General features: G+C 49.9%; 1 protein-coding gene across 17 annotated transcripts in view; it reads right to left on the bottom strand.

The window, feature by feature from the left end:
- The window catches only part of CAMK2G (calcium/calmodulin dependent protein kinase II gamma), a 63,464-nt gene that overhangs the window by 14,611 nt on the left and 33,042 nt on the right, over positions 1-15,811 (bottom strand). For 14 of the 17 annotated variants that reach the window (XR_004059970.1, XR_004059971.1, XR_004059972.1 and 11 more), the window contains one exon: positions 11,454-11,497. Coding sequence is in view for 14 of the 17 variants with exons in the window: in XM_030940257.1 (XP_030796117.1) it covers positions 11,454-11,497 (44 nt within the window). In the remaining 3 variants the exon portion in view is untranslated. Of the gene's footprint in view, positions 1-1,509; positions 1,543-11,453; positions 11,498-15,811 lie in introns of all 17 variants that reach the window. The other 3 variants (XM_030940270.1, XM_030940259.1, XM_030940264.1) reach the window with 1 other exon arrangement.

The raw sequence follows: 15,811 nt of genomic DNA, 5'->3' as shown, positions 1-15,811 counted from the left end.
CTCTGATAGTTCCCTAACCAGCATACTCAATCTCACTGAGTTCCAGTGGGGTTGGGGGCCACTGAGAAGCAGCCTGATGCCTGCAAATTCTTCAATAGGAGGTGGGACAAATGTGTGGCTACCATCCCTGCACAGGGCACAGATGATACATCGACAGCTAGAATGTGCGTCTTCTCTTCTAGGACATACACAGAAAGCATCCTACTTCTTGCCTGGAGGCCTCTTGGACCAGACCTGAAGCCGTCCACTGCCAGCTTGCTATCAATGGCTCAGACATCCCCAAACCCAGGGCTAGGCATGGAACCTCAAGCCAGGCACCAAGTGACTCCCTGAATAAGACTCCACAGACTGCGGCAGGCTAGAGAAGAGGGGTCCCAGGAGTAGTGAGACGGTGCTCTAAACTCACAGGAGCTCTGCTGTCTCCATTCCCACCAAGAAGAAGCAAAGCCCACCTAGCTCAGTGAATGATGCTGACCTGTTTGGGGTTGGTTACCTGTAAATCCCAGCTGAGGCCAAGACCCTCACAGGGGGCAAAGACTCCAGGGTGCCCATAAAACCTGCAGAGGGCTGTGATGTCACCCAAGTGGCCCCACCTCTGGTTTGTTTTTTTTTTTTTTTTGAGATGGAGTCTTCTTGTCACCCAGGCTGGAGTGCAGTGACGTGATCTCAGCTCACTGCAAGCTCTGCCTCCTGGGTTCACACCATTCTCCCTCCTGCCTCAGCCTCCCGAGTAGCTGGGACTACAGGCGCCCGCCACCATGCCCAGCTAATTTTTTGTATTTTTAGTAGAGACAAGGTTTCACCGTGTTAGCCAGGATGGTCTCGATTTCCTGACCTCGTGATCCGCCTGTCTCGGCCTCCCAAAGTGCTGGGATTACAGGCGTGAGCCACCGCGCCCGGCCCCCACCTCTGGTTTTAATGGATGGTTTCATAATGACTCAGGCTGCTGTGTTGCCCTTGGTGCCCAGTGTCCTGAGAGAAAGATGAGTTAGCTGTTCCCCTGAGGGTTGGGTGGGCAGGATGAACCACTGGGCACAGCTGGAGAATGGGATTTGCATGGGGGCAGAGCCAGGAGAGCAGACTCACAAGTGGGAGCCTGCAACCAGCTCCTCTGCCCACCACACAGTTGCCCACCAGCTGCCAGTCTGTAGGAAGCAGCTGCTCATGCCTGGGAAGCAGGGCCTCTCCTTCTGGGTGACAGCGAGTGAGGGTCTCTCCCTTGCTTGCCCCAGGTCCCTACCAGCTTCACATCCTACTCTGGGCTGCTGGGGGCTGTCCAAACTCCACAGCAGGGGGTGCCATACCACCCCTTCCAATGCCCACTTTTTAGGCCACTGGGTGACCTTGGGCAATGGCCCCCGCCTGGCAGGACAGGCCACACCTGCCCACACAGCACAGACATGCAGTGAGGATGAGTGAGGCACACGCACATGGCAGAACGGGTTTGCGTGGCTGGCAGGCGGGCACAGGCAGCATGGAGTGGGCGATGGGTGGGCAGGCAAGGCTCACCATTAGGTGCACGCTGGAACTCGACTTCCTTTTCTGGACACACCACAGCAAGAGGGAAAGAGAAGGGGAAAGAGGAGGTAAGAAGAGAAGCACAGAGACGCTGCAGGTTAGCGCACCAGCATGGGCTCTGCATCGGGGAGAAAAGAGCAGACGGAGACCCGGAGTCCAGCACCAGAGGGTTAAACAGCACATGGACCGACAGGCACTCACACCCTCCAGACCCTGGGAGGGAAGAACTCTTTTGCAGTCAGGTTCATAGACACAGATTTAGTCTTCTGAGATGTCTCAGCCTTGCTCAGAAAAAGCCTCTTAAGGAGATTAAGTCACAAGTCTGTGAGAGGAAGTATCATTTCGCTACAAATTTACAGGTCTGGGTTCATAGGGTTGGCTCACCCTGTAATGTTATTTATTTTCTCTCATTACTAGAACTGTCTGAAATTCAAGTGAGCAGCCACCAGGGAAAAAGCAAAAGCTACTATAGGCTGTCCTCAGCTTTAATAAAATTTGACTTCTGACTTCGCTGCACCCCTACTATGCTTTTTAGATAAAGATACTGAGCTTTTTTTTTTTTTTTTTTTTTTGAGAAGGAGTCTCACTCTGTCACCCAGGCTGGAGTGCAGTGGCCAGATCTCAGCTCACTGCAAACTCCGCCTCCCGGGTTTACGCCATTCTCCTGCCTCAGCCTCCCGAGTAGCTGGGACTACAGGCGCCCGCCACCTCGCCTGGCTAGTTTTTTGTATTTTTTTAGTAGAGACGGGGTTTCACGGTGTTAGCCAGGATGGTCTTGATCTCCTGACCTCGTGATCCGCCCGCCTCGGCCTCCCAAAGTGCTGGGATTACAGGCTTGAGCCACCGCGCCCGGCAGATACTGAGCTTTGAAAATCACCTAGCAGTTAAATGTTGGCCTTCCTTTGTCGGTATAGCCATGCTTGTTTACAGTATTTGAATTTTTTCCAGCATTTTGCAATTCGTGGGAAATGGAAACGAAGGTGTGCCAGTGATTAAAACTACAGTGATCATAAAAATGCAGGGATGTAAGCCACAAGGAATGTTGAAAGCAGTGATTCCTCAGCCTCAACTAAATGCTCACGAATTTTACGTTCACATGTGAAACAGACGCATCGAGATGAAGACCACGTGGAACACTAAAAATATATCCCAGAAGACTGTGTCTAAAAGGTGAAGGGTAATTATGAATGTCATCATTAGCTCACTGGGGGTAAGGTCCCCCCTGGAATATGTCCGTCTGTCATTCAACTTTTGCACATTAATTTAACAATGTCCAGCAAACACTGAGGCTGTTTCAGGTACAGTAAACACAGCTGATAAACTGCTCCTGCCCTCAAGGGGCCAGCATTCTTTAGAAGGCATTTTCAAGGATGATTTTTTTTTTTTTTTTGAGACGGAGTCTCGCTCTGTCGCCCAGGCTGGAGTGCAGTGGCCAGATCTCAGCTCATTGCAAGCTCCGCCTCCCAGGTTTACGCCATTCTCCTGCCTCAGCCTCCTGAGTAGCTGGGACTACAGACGCCCGCCACCTCGCCCGGCTAGCTTTTTGTATTTTTTAGTAGAGACGAGGTTTCACCGTGTTAGCCAGGATGGTCTCGATCTCCTGACCTCGTGATCCGCCCGTCTCGGCCTCCCAAAGTGCTGGGATTACAGGCTTGAGCCACTGCGCCTGGCCTAAGGATGATTATTATAATCAAAGAAAGAGGTTACTAATATTGACAATGGTCCATAATTTAGAATTAGATCTAAAGGAAAAGAAAAACCTAAATATAGTTAGGCCTCTTTTACATTGGCCTTTTATTTAATTTTTTTTTTAATGGAGTCTCGCTCTGTTGCCTAGGCTGGAGTGCGGTGGCATGATCTTGGCTCACTGCAACCTCCGCCTCCTGGGTTCAAGCAATTCTCCTGCCTTAGCCTCCTGAGTAGCTGGGATTACAGGTGCCCACCACCACGCCCCGCTAATTTTTTGTATTTTTAGTAGAGACCGGGTTTCGCCATGTTGGCCAGGCTGGTCTCAAACTCCTGACCTCAGGTGATCCACCCGCCTCGGCCTCCGAAAGTGCTAGGATTACAGGCGTGAGCCACCGCGCCCAGCCTTACAGTGGCCTTTTAAATATGCTCAAACATGAGATTTTACTTCTAAAATTATCCCTCAAAAAGAGAGAGTTCCCTTATATTCATATATATAACATACGTAGCTGTGTGTGTGTGTGTGTGTGTGTGTGTGTGTGTGTGTGTGTGTGTATCTCCTTATCCCTTTACCCAACTAAAGTGTTACCGCTTTCAGAAAAGTTCTTATCTTATGTCTCTTTAGAATTTCCACGGTACCTAGCAACATGCCTTATAGTTAGCATACAGGCCACGATCGATCATTTGCTGAGTGAGCTGGGTTTGCGGACTTTGGTTTTCCCCAGGCTAAAGAGCAAAGGTTTCTAACTTGCACTGAATCACAGCAGCAAGAACTCTACGCAGGCACTCATTCACCAGGCCCAGGCTTGGTTCTGGTGATTTTCAGGGCCTTGTTGTCAAAGGCCATCTTGACTTAAAGCAGATTTTTGACTAATGGAGAGTAAGTTCTCAGCTTTCTCCTGGCTGGCTCTCTTTTCCCTAAGTTGTCCTGCATGAGAACCTGAGATCACCTTTTTCCAAAGACTGTTTCTCAGGTTAGTGAACATTTTTCAATTTCCTTGTCCATCCTTTCAGGGATTTGCCCTTAGCCATGCATAGCTGGGCTCCTTCTGAACCAGCACACTACCACATTGTCTAAATGTGAGGTCTTTTTATTATTATTTTTTTTAGAGATAAGGTCTTGCTCTATTGCCCAGGCTGAAGTACTGCATGATCACAGCTCACTGTAGTCTCAACCTCCTGGGCTCAAGGGATCCTCCCGTTTCAGCCTCCTGAGTAGCTAGGACTACAGGTGCACAACACCATGCCTGGCTAAATGCCAGATGATTTCTAAAGAATCATATCTCACTTTTACTTAAAAACTGTATATTTATTTAAAATTTTAAGCTGGAAAAGGGTTCAAACCTCTTTCCCATACTTAATTTAAACAAAATAATTCAAATAGTACTTAGGGAAATAACTTTCTTTTTTAAAGATACGATGGCCATTCTGGCCTTGGGACTAGCAGAAGGCCCAAGTTGTCCTACCCTCTCAGGATCTGAGAGTTTGTGGCCTCTTCAGTCTTATCCTCACAAGTGGCTCTTACTCTTCCACAGACCCTGGGTCACTGGCATCCACCTTCAAAGAAATCTAAATAGAAGCTAAGTCCCCCAAATCAAGAGCACAAGATAGACTAGCTGCTCAAACCAATGCTAGTATTTCGAACATCTTGCAGAAAGCTTCTGAACAGTTAAAAAGAAATCGCTCTATGGACACTTAAGCGGTAGGAATTGAGGAAGGGGGAGCTGGGAAGGGAAGATGGGATCTAAAAGAATCCATGATGATGAAAGCTCAAGACCGTCTGAGCTACTTCGCAGGCCTCCCCCACATTGATCAAAACCTTGACTTTCAGGAGAGCGTGGAAAGGTCAAACTCTTTTGCTTTGTCCTCTCCTTTTCGTTTCTCACCCCTTTGATGCAGCCACAACATCAGTTGTTATTTACCTGTTTCATATTATAAAAGGACTGCAGCCACAACACAAGCAATTTGGAAAACAGAAGGGGCATGGGAAAACCACTCATACTCCTAGCAAAATCTTCCAGTCTGTTTAAAAAATGCAGTCAGCCGGGTGTGGTGGTTCATGCCTGTAATCCCAGCACTTTGGGAGGCCAAGGCAGGTGGATCACGAGGTCAGGAGACCGAGACCAGCCTGGCCAGCATAGCAAAACCCCGTCTCTACTAAAAATACAAAAATTAGACGGGTATGGTGGCACGTGCCTGTAGTCCCAGCTACTTGGGAGGCTGAGGTTGGAGAATTGTTTGAACCCGGGAGGCGGCGATTGCAGTGAGCCAAGACCGCGCCATTGCACTCCAGCCTGGGTGAGAGTGAGACTCTGTCAAAAAAAAAAAAACCAAAAAAACAAAAAGAAAGCAATCTTTTAAGATATCATTATAGGCCAGGTGTGGTGGCTCATGCCTATAACCCCAGCACTTTGGGAGGTCAAGGCGGGCAGATCACCTGAGCTCAGGAGTTCAAGACTAGCCTGGGCAACATGGTGAAACCCCGTCTCTACTAAAAACACAAAAATCAGCTGGGCGTGATGGCACATGCCCATATTCCCAGCTACTCAAGAGGCTGAGGTGGGAGAATCACTTGAGTCCAGGAGGTGGAGGTAGAAGCGAGCTGAGATCACACCACTACACTCCAGCCTGGGGGACAGAGTGACACCCTGTCTCAAAAAACAAAAAAAAAGATATCATTATAAGATATAATAATACAAGCATATGCCCTCTTTTCTTTTTTTTTTTTTAATTGAGATGGAGTCTTGCTTATGTTACCCAGGCTGGACCTCCTGGGTTCAAGCAATTCTCCCACCTCAGCCTCACAAGTAGCTGGATTAACAGGCATGAGCTGTCACACCTGGTATTATGCTTTACTTAAAAAAAAAAAAAAAAATAGTATTTAAAAAAAAATTCTGATAACAGTAGTGCACAATCTAGATGAAAAATGTAGGATACAGAAAAATGTATAAGAAAAAAAGTTTCTCAAATTCCCATCACCTGGTGAAGTTACTGTTGACACTTCAGTGGGCTTTCTTCCAGTCCCTTTTTTATCCACATATTATATACTGAATAAATATCTACAAATACGTTTCTTCAAACCAAATTTAGATGACAATGTATGTACTCCTTTATTTATTTATTTTTTGAGACAGAATCTTGCTCTGTCACCAGGCTAGAGTGCAGTGGCGCGACCTTGGCTCACCGCAACCTCCAACTCCCTAGTTCAAGCAATTCTCCTGCCTCAGCCTCCTGAGTAGCTGGGATTACAGGCAAGTGCCACCGCGTCCAGCTAATTTTTGTATTTTTAGTAGAGACAGGGTTTCACCATGTTGGCCAGACTGGACCTCGTGATCCGCCCACCTTGGGCTCCCAAAGTGCTGGGATTACAGGTGTGAGCCACCGTGCCTGGCTTGTCTGTACTCCTTTATATGCCACTTTCTTCACTTAATATAAAACATTTCTGCACTTTTTCACTTAAACATCCCTATAATCATGAAAATTAATAATTTTTAATAGTTTATTACATAGATTTCCCATATTTAGTCATTTATTGGCTTTTAAAAGATCTTTTTATTTTTAAATTTAAAAACATTTTTAAGAGTTGGGGCCGGGCGCGGTGGCTCAAGCCTGTAATCCCAGCACTTTGGGAGGCCGAGACGGGCGGATCACGAGGTCAGGAGATCGAGACCATCCTGGCTAACACTGTGAAACCCCGTCTCTACTAAAGAATACAAAAAACTAGCCGGGCGAGGTGGTGGGCGCCTGTGGTCCCAGCTACTCGGGAGGCTGAGGCAGGAGAATGGCGTGAACCCGGGAGGCGGAGCTTGCAGTGAGCTGAGATCCGGCCACTGCACTCCAGCCCGAGCGACAGAGTGAGACTCCGTCTCAAAAAAAAAAAAAAAAAAAAAGAGTTGGGGGTCTCACTATGATGCCCAGCTGGCCTCAAATTCCTGGGCTCAAGCAATTCTCTCCTGCCACAGCCTCCTGAGTAGCTAGGACCATAGGTATACACCACTGTGGCTGGCTCCTTACTGGCTTTTCAAATTGTCTCCAATCTCTTTTTTTCTTCTTCTTCTTCTTTTTTTTTTTTTTTAAACAGAGCCTCATTCTGTAACCCAGGCTGGAGTGTAGTGGTGTGATCCTGGCTTACTGTAACCTCAACCTCCTGGGCTCAAGCAATCTTCCCACCTCAGTTTCCCAAGTAGCTGGGACTACATGCACGTTCCACCAAGCTCGGCTTTTTTTTTTTTTTTAGAGATGGGGTCTCACTACATTTCCCAGGCTGGTCTCAAACTCCTAGGTTCAAGCAATCCTCCCAACTTGGCCTCACAAAGTGCTAAGATTACAGGCATAAGCCACTGTGCCCAGCCTCCAATCTTTTCAGTTATAAATAATGTCATGTTCAACATTTTTCTGCTTTTAGCTTTTCCCTATTTTGAATTATTTCTTTAGGAAAAACTCCCAGAAGTAGAATTAACAGGGTAAAAAAGGTAGAAGCATTTTTATGATTTTGACACGCAGGCTGTTTTAGAAAGGACCATTCTGGTTTTCACTACCATCACTAACTAAAGAGTCCAAAAATGGCACCTTGTTTCAATTCGCATTTCTCTGATACTAGTGAGGCTAGAAATGTTTCCACATGTGTTATCCAGTTCTACTTCCTCGTTTTCAGGTTGTCAGTTTATTTTCCTTGATCATCTATCTACTGTTTTTTTTGTTTGTTTGTTTTGAGATGGAGTCTTGCTCTGTTCCCGAGTCTGGAGTGCAGTGGCGTGATCTTGGCTCACGGCAACCTCTGCCTCCCAGGTTCAACTGATTCTCCTACCTCAGCCTCCCGAGTAGCTGGGACTATAGGCGTGTGCCACCACATCCAGCTAATTTTTGTATTTTTAGCAGAGACGGGGTTTCACCATGTTGGCCAGGCTGGTCTCGAACTCCTGGCCTCGAGTGATCGGCCCACCTCGGCCTCCCAAAGTTCTGGGATTACAGGTATGAGCCACCGTGCCCAGCCTCTACTGGGTTTTAAGAGGAATTGTTTGTTACAGAAACTCTTTCAATAAAAATATCAACCCCTCCCATCACAACTGCTATGAATATGTGGTTGGCCTTTTAATTTTGGGTGGTCACTAGCCTCTGGTTCCCACCATAATATTGAAGCTCTTTTCTCAAAAGAATGTGGCATAAAACTTATTTACTGAGCACGTTATCTGGGTCAGACACATAACACATTGTAGGGCTAGGTTCCCCACACATGTCCTCATTTAGAGCCTTTACCTAATGATGTGTCTGCCCAGCCCTCATCCTCAGGGTTCCTGGAAGAGCTGCTGCTACTGCTGCTGCTGCTGCTACACATCTGTTTTTCCCCTACCTCTCTGTCCTGCCTCTGTTTCTTTGCCGACTCTTGTTCCAGCCCTTTCTTAACACATAACCCCAAAATTTTGCCTTTACCAGACTCTCAAACCTTCACGTGCTTTGGATTCATGAAAGTGTTGTTAAAATTCAGATTCTGCCTCCCAGCCAAGGCCTCCAGAATATGAATTCCAAGCTGGGCCCTGGATGTGCATGGTTTGAGCTGGCTCCTTGGGCTAATCTTACATGGTTGCACATGACCTTCATCTTTGAGACCAGTAGTATCCAGAAAGGTTGGCTGGAAACCTGTTCTGTAATGGTGCCTGTATCCATCCTCTCCCCTCCACCTCAGCAGTCACTGCTTTATTTCAGGTCTCATTTTACGCAATTGCTCTTTCCTTCAGCCATAAAGAAGATACTGAAGTTCCCAGAATCATCATGCTGTTTCAACCTCATGTATCTTCACATGCACTCTTCCCTCTGCCTGGAATATCCCTCCCCTCCTGTTTGCTCTTTAACCCAGCAAAATCCAGCTACTCCCTCAAGCTCAATTCCTGGGCTGTCTCCTTCTGGAAGATTCCTGTCCTGGTTTGGATGTTTATCTGTCTGCTCTCCTAGCACCAGCTGGGTGCACACCTCCCTGAGACCTTAGCAGACTGCACAGAACCAGTAGCTGCCTTATGTGTCTCCCACTGTGAACACCTTAAAAGGTGGATTAAGTTTTGCCTTCCCAACTCCCAGGGGCACGGCAGGTATCTTTTTTTTTTTTTGAGACAGGGTTTCACTCTGTCACCCAGGCTGGAGAGTGGAGTAGCTTGATCTTGGCTCACTGCAGGCTCGAATTCCCTGGGCTTAGGCAATTCTCTCACCTCAGCCTCCCTAGCAGCTGTGACTACAGGTACACATCACTATGCCCAGTTAATTTTTTTTTTTCCCCACAGACAAGGTTTGGCTTAGGCTGGTCTCGAACTCCTGGACTCAAGCAATCCTCTTGCCCCAGCATCCCAAAATGCTGGGATTACAGGAGTGAAGCCACTGCACCGGGCTTGCCAAATCATTTCTATCAGCACTTTCACCGTAGCTTCCCTGCTCCATAGCCTATGGTATTTCCCATGGTCTGACACAGAAACTTCCAATTCTGCCTGATAAGACTGATCCAACCATATTTTTGACATCCCTCTACCACACACCCTGTGTTCTCATTGGGCAGAGAACATCAATATGTATAAGAGAATCCATACATATATAATTTGTTGTTTTTAAGTTATAGAAATGGCATGTCCTTTTCTTTTCTCTTTTATTTTCAGATGGAGTCTTGCTCTGTTGCCCAGGCTGGAGTGCAATGGCACAACCTTGGCTCACTACAACCTCCGCCTCCCAGGTTCAAGCCATTCTCCTGCCTCAGCCTCCCAAGTAGCTGGGATTACAGGCCCCGGCCATTATGACTGGCTAATTTTTGTATTTTTGTAGAGATGGAGTTTCACCAGGTTGGCCAGGCTGGTCTTGAACTCTTGACCTCAGGTGATCCACCTGCCTTGGCCTCCCAAAGTGCTGGGATTATAGGAGTGAGCCACCAAGCCTGGCACATATTCTTAATTTAAAGAAAACATATAGCAGAAAGTAAAACTGCAAAGTGAGTCTCACCTATGTCCCTGCAGCTTTCTCCAGTAAGCTCTCTCCTATGAGCTTCCTGGACTAAACCATCTCACATGGGTCCACTAGCAGCGCTCAGCTGACTCCAGGCATGGTCCCCTTCCTATGGCGACTGAAAGCCACACCCGCTCTTATACCTCTGTTATGTATCCCTCAGAACAGAATGCTGCGTGGACCTCTGACGGACAGGTACTTATTAAACACTCTCTCCAACTAAACCTGCCCCTTTTCCTCACCTGGCTCCATCCATCTAGCTCAGGGGCAGAGCTTGGGGACTGCACGATGCCCCCAGCTCCATGTCAGAGGGTGTGCGCGGAGCCCAAGCTCCCCTGCGAGGAGTGGAAGGACACAGAAGCAGGCATGCAGAGAATGAGGGAAAGAGGAGGGAGTGGGGAGGGAATGGGGTGCGTGTGTGTATCTAAGCTGTGGATGCAAGATCTTGGGAAAAGGTCCAGTGAAAATCTAGTCTAGAGTGTAGTTGGGAGGCTTCAAAATAGCATGAGCTCCTACCCAATGCCCTAGCCCCAGGATCCTTTCTGTCCCCAAAGCATCTATAGAATGTCTTGGGCCCTGTGGGTAGCCCCAGCCACCTCTCCTCTACCTTGGCCAAGGAGCCATTCCCAGCAGGGCTCCTGGTGAGTCCCAGGTCCCTCCTCTGAGTCCCAGGTCCCTCCTCTTGCCCCAGTCCCATGGGAAAAGCTCCCTCACCCAGTGGGAACAAGCTGTGATCCACCATGGCCCTTGCCTTTTTCTGAGGAGCCTATGCATCAAGAAAGCTCGAGGCTCTGGCACTCAGCGGGATCTGAAAGTGTTGTAGAGAGAAGGAAAAAGACCAAAAGGAGAGTGGTTTCAGGTTCCAAGCCCCATACCCTGCCTGAATCACTCAGGCAAACTTGGCTTTCACTTGATTAAAAGGGTTTGTGCTCTAAAAAGGAAAAGAAGAAAGATAACCAAATGACCCAGAGTCAAGCCCTGGAGATGAAGCATCCATGTGGAAGTCAGGTTCCGGATTCAGCTCTGGTATAAACTATGATTTGGATCACTTCCCCTGAGTCATTTTCATCCAGCTAGGGCCAGGAAAAATACCTCCCTACTTCCCTCTCAGGCCAGCGGAACCTTCTGTTCTGAGCACAAAGGCATCTGGTTTAAAGCAGACTAGCAAGGATAGGAAGATTCCCTGGGAAAGGCGGAACCAGGTGCCAAGAATTCCCATAGTGACTGCGGGGAGAAAGAGGTCAGTCTGTTCAGAGGCTGGAGACACTTACCTTGACACCGCCATCCGACTTCTTGTTCAACAGGCTTTTGGCAGCTGTGAAAACAAAGAGGAAAATCAAGTCTCCTGCATTGTACCCTCTCCCCCACCTGAAGTCCGGCAGCCAGATCCACAAGAGAGTGCTGTGTCTGACAAGGGGGCCAAGGATCTCCCGAAACCCCCGAAAGAGGCACTTCCTATAGCCTCTTGGCAAGAAGGCGATCTCAAGTGGCGTCAGAGCCCTCAGGGTGGCACCTCAGGATCTCCTCTGCATGAAAGAGGGCATGGATGCACGGCACTTAGAGGAGAAACCATGCTCAGTACTGGAGCTGCCTGGGACACTGGGGACTCTGCCTTTGACAGCTTCCACCCAGGCCTGGAAGCAGAGTGCCAGGGTGAAAGGGTGAGGGCTCCATCCCTAGGTGCCATGGGAGTTCTCTGGATGGCCAAACTGCAAGGATGCAAGACATCTCCTGAGTGTTCTCAAGAAGCAGAGTGTCACAGTTCACACAGGAGACCAGAGGACAGACAGACACAGATACAAAAACCAGGACCACCTACAGGAGGGTTTTGCCAGGGGGTTGAAGCCTTCACTGGGCAGGTCCTCACCAGGTTCACTGGGTCCTAGCTGCCACCCTTTCCCCAGTGTCCACTCTCTGGACCCGTGAGCAGGAAGGATGGAGCAGAATAATGAGCTGTCAAACAGATTCTAGCCAGGCATGGGGTGACGCTACAGGCTGATGAGCTCCGTGCCAAAAGGCTGGTGATACCAGCTGGCCACAAAAGGCCACAGGAAGGCAGCAGACAGTGGGGAGGAGAGTCTGGGAGGCACAGGGAGATGGAATCAGCCCAACTGTCTGATCCACCTGGACTGCCTGCCTTGGGTTTTTATCTTGGTTCCACCACTTGCCAGCTGTGTGACCTTTGGTGAGTTACTTAACCTCTCTGAGCCTCAATTTCTTTATCTATAAAATGGGATAAAGTAGGGTCGACATCACAGAACAGTGGTGGGAATCCAGTGGGATTATGCATGAAAAGCACTTAGCAGAGTGCCTGGCATATAGCAAGTACTCAGTAAGTGTCCACCATCATTGTCACTATTGCTGCCACCCTCCTGCCCTTTGGGTAGCCATTCCTCCCCAAACTGTGTTCCATCTCTCTCCAGTGAGACTAGGGTCCTCCCACTACAAGAATTCTGACTCCAGAAAAAGGTCTTTGATCTTATGTTGTGCTGGGTTTGAATGTTGTTTTTTAAATGTGTTGACTCCTGTGCCTGACCTACCACTGTCTAAGTGCTTTCCATTCACCAGCCAGCTCTCAACACTGGTTGCCCATTAGGATCACCTGGGAGCTTAAAAAAGCATATAACCTATCCTGTCCCCAAGGCTCTGATTTTATTGTCTGGGGTGGGCTCCTGGCATTAGGACTTCTTATGAGCTCCCAGGTAACAGCTGTACTGCACAGGCAGGGCTGAGAGCCTTCGACAGGGTGATCTTAAGAACCACCATGTAATTTATCATCCCCACTGGGGAGGTGAGGACACTAAGGCTGGGAGAGCTGGTGTGACTCGCTCAGGGTGTGGCAAGGCTAGGATCTGAACCCAGGAACAGCTGGCTCTGAGGCTTCTGCACTCCGGAGCCTTTCAGACCTAGAGGCCTGAAAGTGCCAGACTTCACAATTTTGAGGGGCGCAGCTCCTCTGTGGGGTCTTAAACAGCGCTGTGGAAGTCTAGTCCTAGCACCAGGCAGCTCAGGGCAATGCCCAGCACTGTCTCTGAGGGCCCACTATCGGCTGCAGCCCTCCCAGGGCGTCGGGCTCTTGGCAAGTTTCCCGCTGCCCGGCTCCACGCCCCCAGGCTATTGCCCCCTGAGTTGGCAAGCGCCCAGCATGCATGGCTGGTTAGGGGGCTCCGTAACAACAATGCGCTTGCAGATGCCAAGTTAGGTCCATCCGGCATGCCCATCTCAGCCCGCAAGCATGGGACTCGCCTCCCTGGTGAGTGGGCCCGGCATGCTGGCCCTCCTGGTGGGGTGGCAGGGGGCCGAGGCAGGCAGTCGGGGAGGACTCATGCCACGTACCTTGCCCGGCCAGGCCGGCGGCGCTCGCGGCAGGCGAGGCGGGGGCGGAGCTCTGCCTGCCAACTGAGGGGATACAGTCTCTCAGTGCACAGAGCCCCGCAAAGCCACGGGGCCGTCAGCAGCGAGCATGCCCCAGCGCAAGGCGCGGCCCAGGCGGCGTGGCCAAGCCAGCCGAGCTGGGGGAGCGGAGCTCCGGGGGCAGGCCGAGGAGGCAGGCGCAGCCAGCCCTGCAGCAGTCTGGGAGCCTGGGAGGACCGGGCTGGGCCAGGGCATAGGGAACACTGCATCCCCACCAGATGGAGAGGGCAGCAGTGCCTGTCTCATGACCCCCTCGGGGAGGGTCCATGGCGAAGTGCCTGAGCTGGTGAGAGGCAGGTGCCCCTTCTGAGGTAGCCCGGCCCTAGCTTAAGGCTGTGATGAAAAGCCCTCCCTTCTAGTCCTTCCCTCTTTAGAAGCTAAATGAGCCCACCATGAGAGAGCCGGGGGCACAGAGAAGCCCTCTCCCCTCTCTACATCCCACACACTAGAGGGACTGGCGTGTGAGACCCAGGGAGGGTCTGTGGCCCTTGTGCAACTAAGTTTACTGGCGGGCCCCAGCTCCATGCCCCCAGCCCCTCAGAGACACAGGCCCCTGTCTGAAGGGAGGCGGCCGGGAGCGCAGCATTTCCAGTCTGTGTGTCGCAGTGCGCGGAGGGAGAAGGCACCCAAGAGATAAGCCCCGAGAAAGAAAACAAAGGCTGCTGAAGCAATACACTCTGGAGGCCCCGATTCGCTGTTAGCCAAACTCTAGAGTCCAGGCTGAGCCACATCTCCTATTGGGGGTCAACTCAAAAAACAGCCCTAGGGAAATACATCGGTGCCCTTCCTTCTTGATTGCATCCATAGACACCTCTTTCTGCAGAAGCTTCCGGACAGACTCTGTCCTCACCTGTCCCAGAGTCAGGGCAGAAGAGGACATCCTGGAATGCTTGCGGCATTGTTTGTCTCCTCTGACCCAAGGCAAAGTAAGCTCAAAGGGCAGTCTAGGTCTGGCCAATAAGAACAGGAGGCGCTATAGGGATGAATAAAATGCTTTGTCCTAACACTCCATTTCCTGAAACCAGGAGGCCAGTTTCCTGAAATGGAGTGGGAGGCTGACGTGGAGGCCCGGGGCCACAAGACAGGGCCCTTGCTATTGACTGGCCGGGTTAAAAGAAAAGCAGCATTCTTACTTCACATTTCTTCAACTTAGAGGGGAGAGAGGACAGAGCTTCGCTCTAGGGGCAGCACAGAAACGCCTTTAAATGTCCTCTGGAAAGGCTCGTAGACCCAAAAAGTAGAAGCTGCGTCATTAAAGCACAAGAAGCAGGGCGTGGGACTACAGTTGCAACTCCACCGGAGGCAGCCAGCCACGCTTCCCCATTCCCATCTGCGAGAGGTGGATCCAGACCACAGTATGCCCGTCGTGGGTACCCACGACACAAGATCAAGCCCCAAACCAGGGTCAAAGGAGGCCTGAGGCAGAGTACCACCAGCCCGGGCTTACTATCCAGCCCTGGCCTTCCAGAGCTCCATGGCTCTCAGGCTACACCACCAAGCCCTAGGCCTCCCTGCCTACAGCATCCTCACAGCCAAGGCCCTTGGGGTTACCTGGAGCCAGCGCAGGTGAGCCCATCAGGACGGATACTCAGAAGCAGCTCCCACTGAGGGGTGGTTTAGGCTCCCACACAACCCCCTTTCCATGGTGGTGCAGAGGGGAAGCAAGGGAGGGAGTCTTATTATGGGAAGGAGAAGAGGGGTCTTGAACCAAAACAGTGAGGCAAGGGATTAGAGGGAGGGAGGACCGAGGGAGATGGCAAGCTGGGCAGAGCCCTCTCTGTCTTCAGTCTCGACATTAATCTTTTCCTCACAAAAAAGCCACTGTGCTTCCCAATTGACGGCAAACAATAATAGGGGCTGGGGTAAGGGTGGGGGCAAGAGGGGAGTGGAGTGTCTTGCATCTTAAAAAGAAATGTCAAGTGTGATTTACAAATTATTGGTCCCACCTCTCCCAATTCTTCATGCAAATTTAAGCAAGTTCCTTTCCCTCTCTCCTGCTGATCAAAATTTATTTCTTCACTTTTACAGTTAGTATCATAGGGAATATTTTAAGCACAAGTTGCCGCAAAAGGTTTAAACATCTGGAATAATTTCTATTAGTCATCTCCACTTGGGCAAAATGAAGTAAGAGATCGTCCCAGCGGGCAAATGAATGGTGGCAATTTGGCAATTGAGAAGACTTGCTGTACCTCATCTCTCTTTTCTTCCCCCAGCA

Source organism: Rhinopithecus roxellana, chromosome 11 (assembly GCF_007565055.1).
Source record: "Rhinopithecus roxellana isolate Shanxi Qingling chromosome 11, ASM756505v1, whole genome shotgun sequence".
NCBI lineage: Eukaryota > Metazoa > Chordata > Mammalia > Primates > Cercopithecidae > Rhinopithecus > Rhinopithecus roxellana.
The sequence above is the reverse complement of the archived record's forward strand: the minus strand, read 5'-3'. Positions and strand labels throughout refer to the sequence as shown.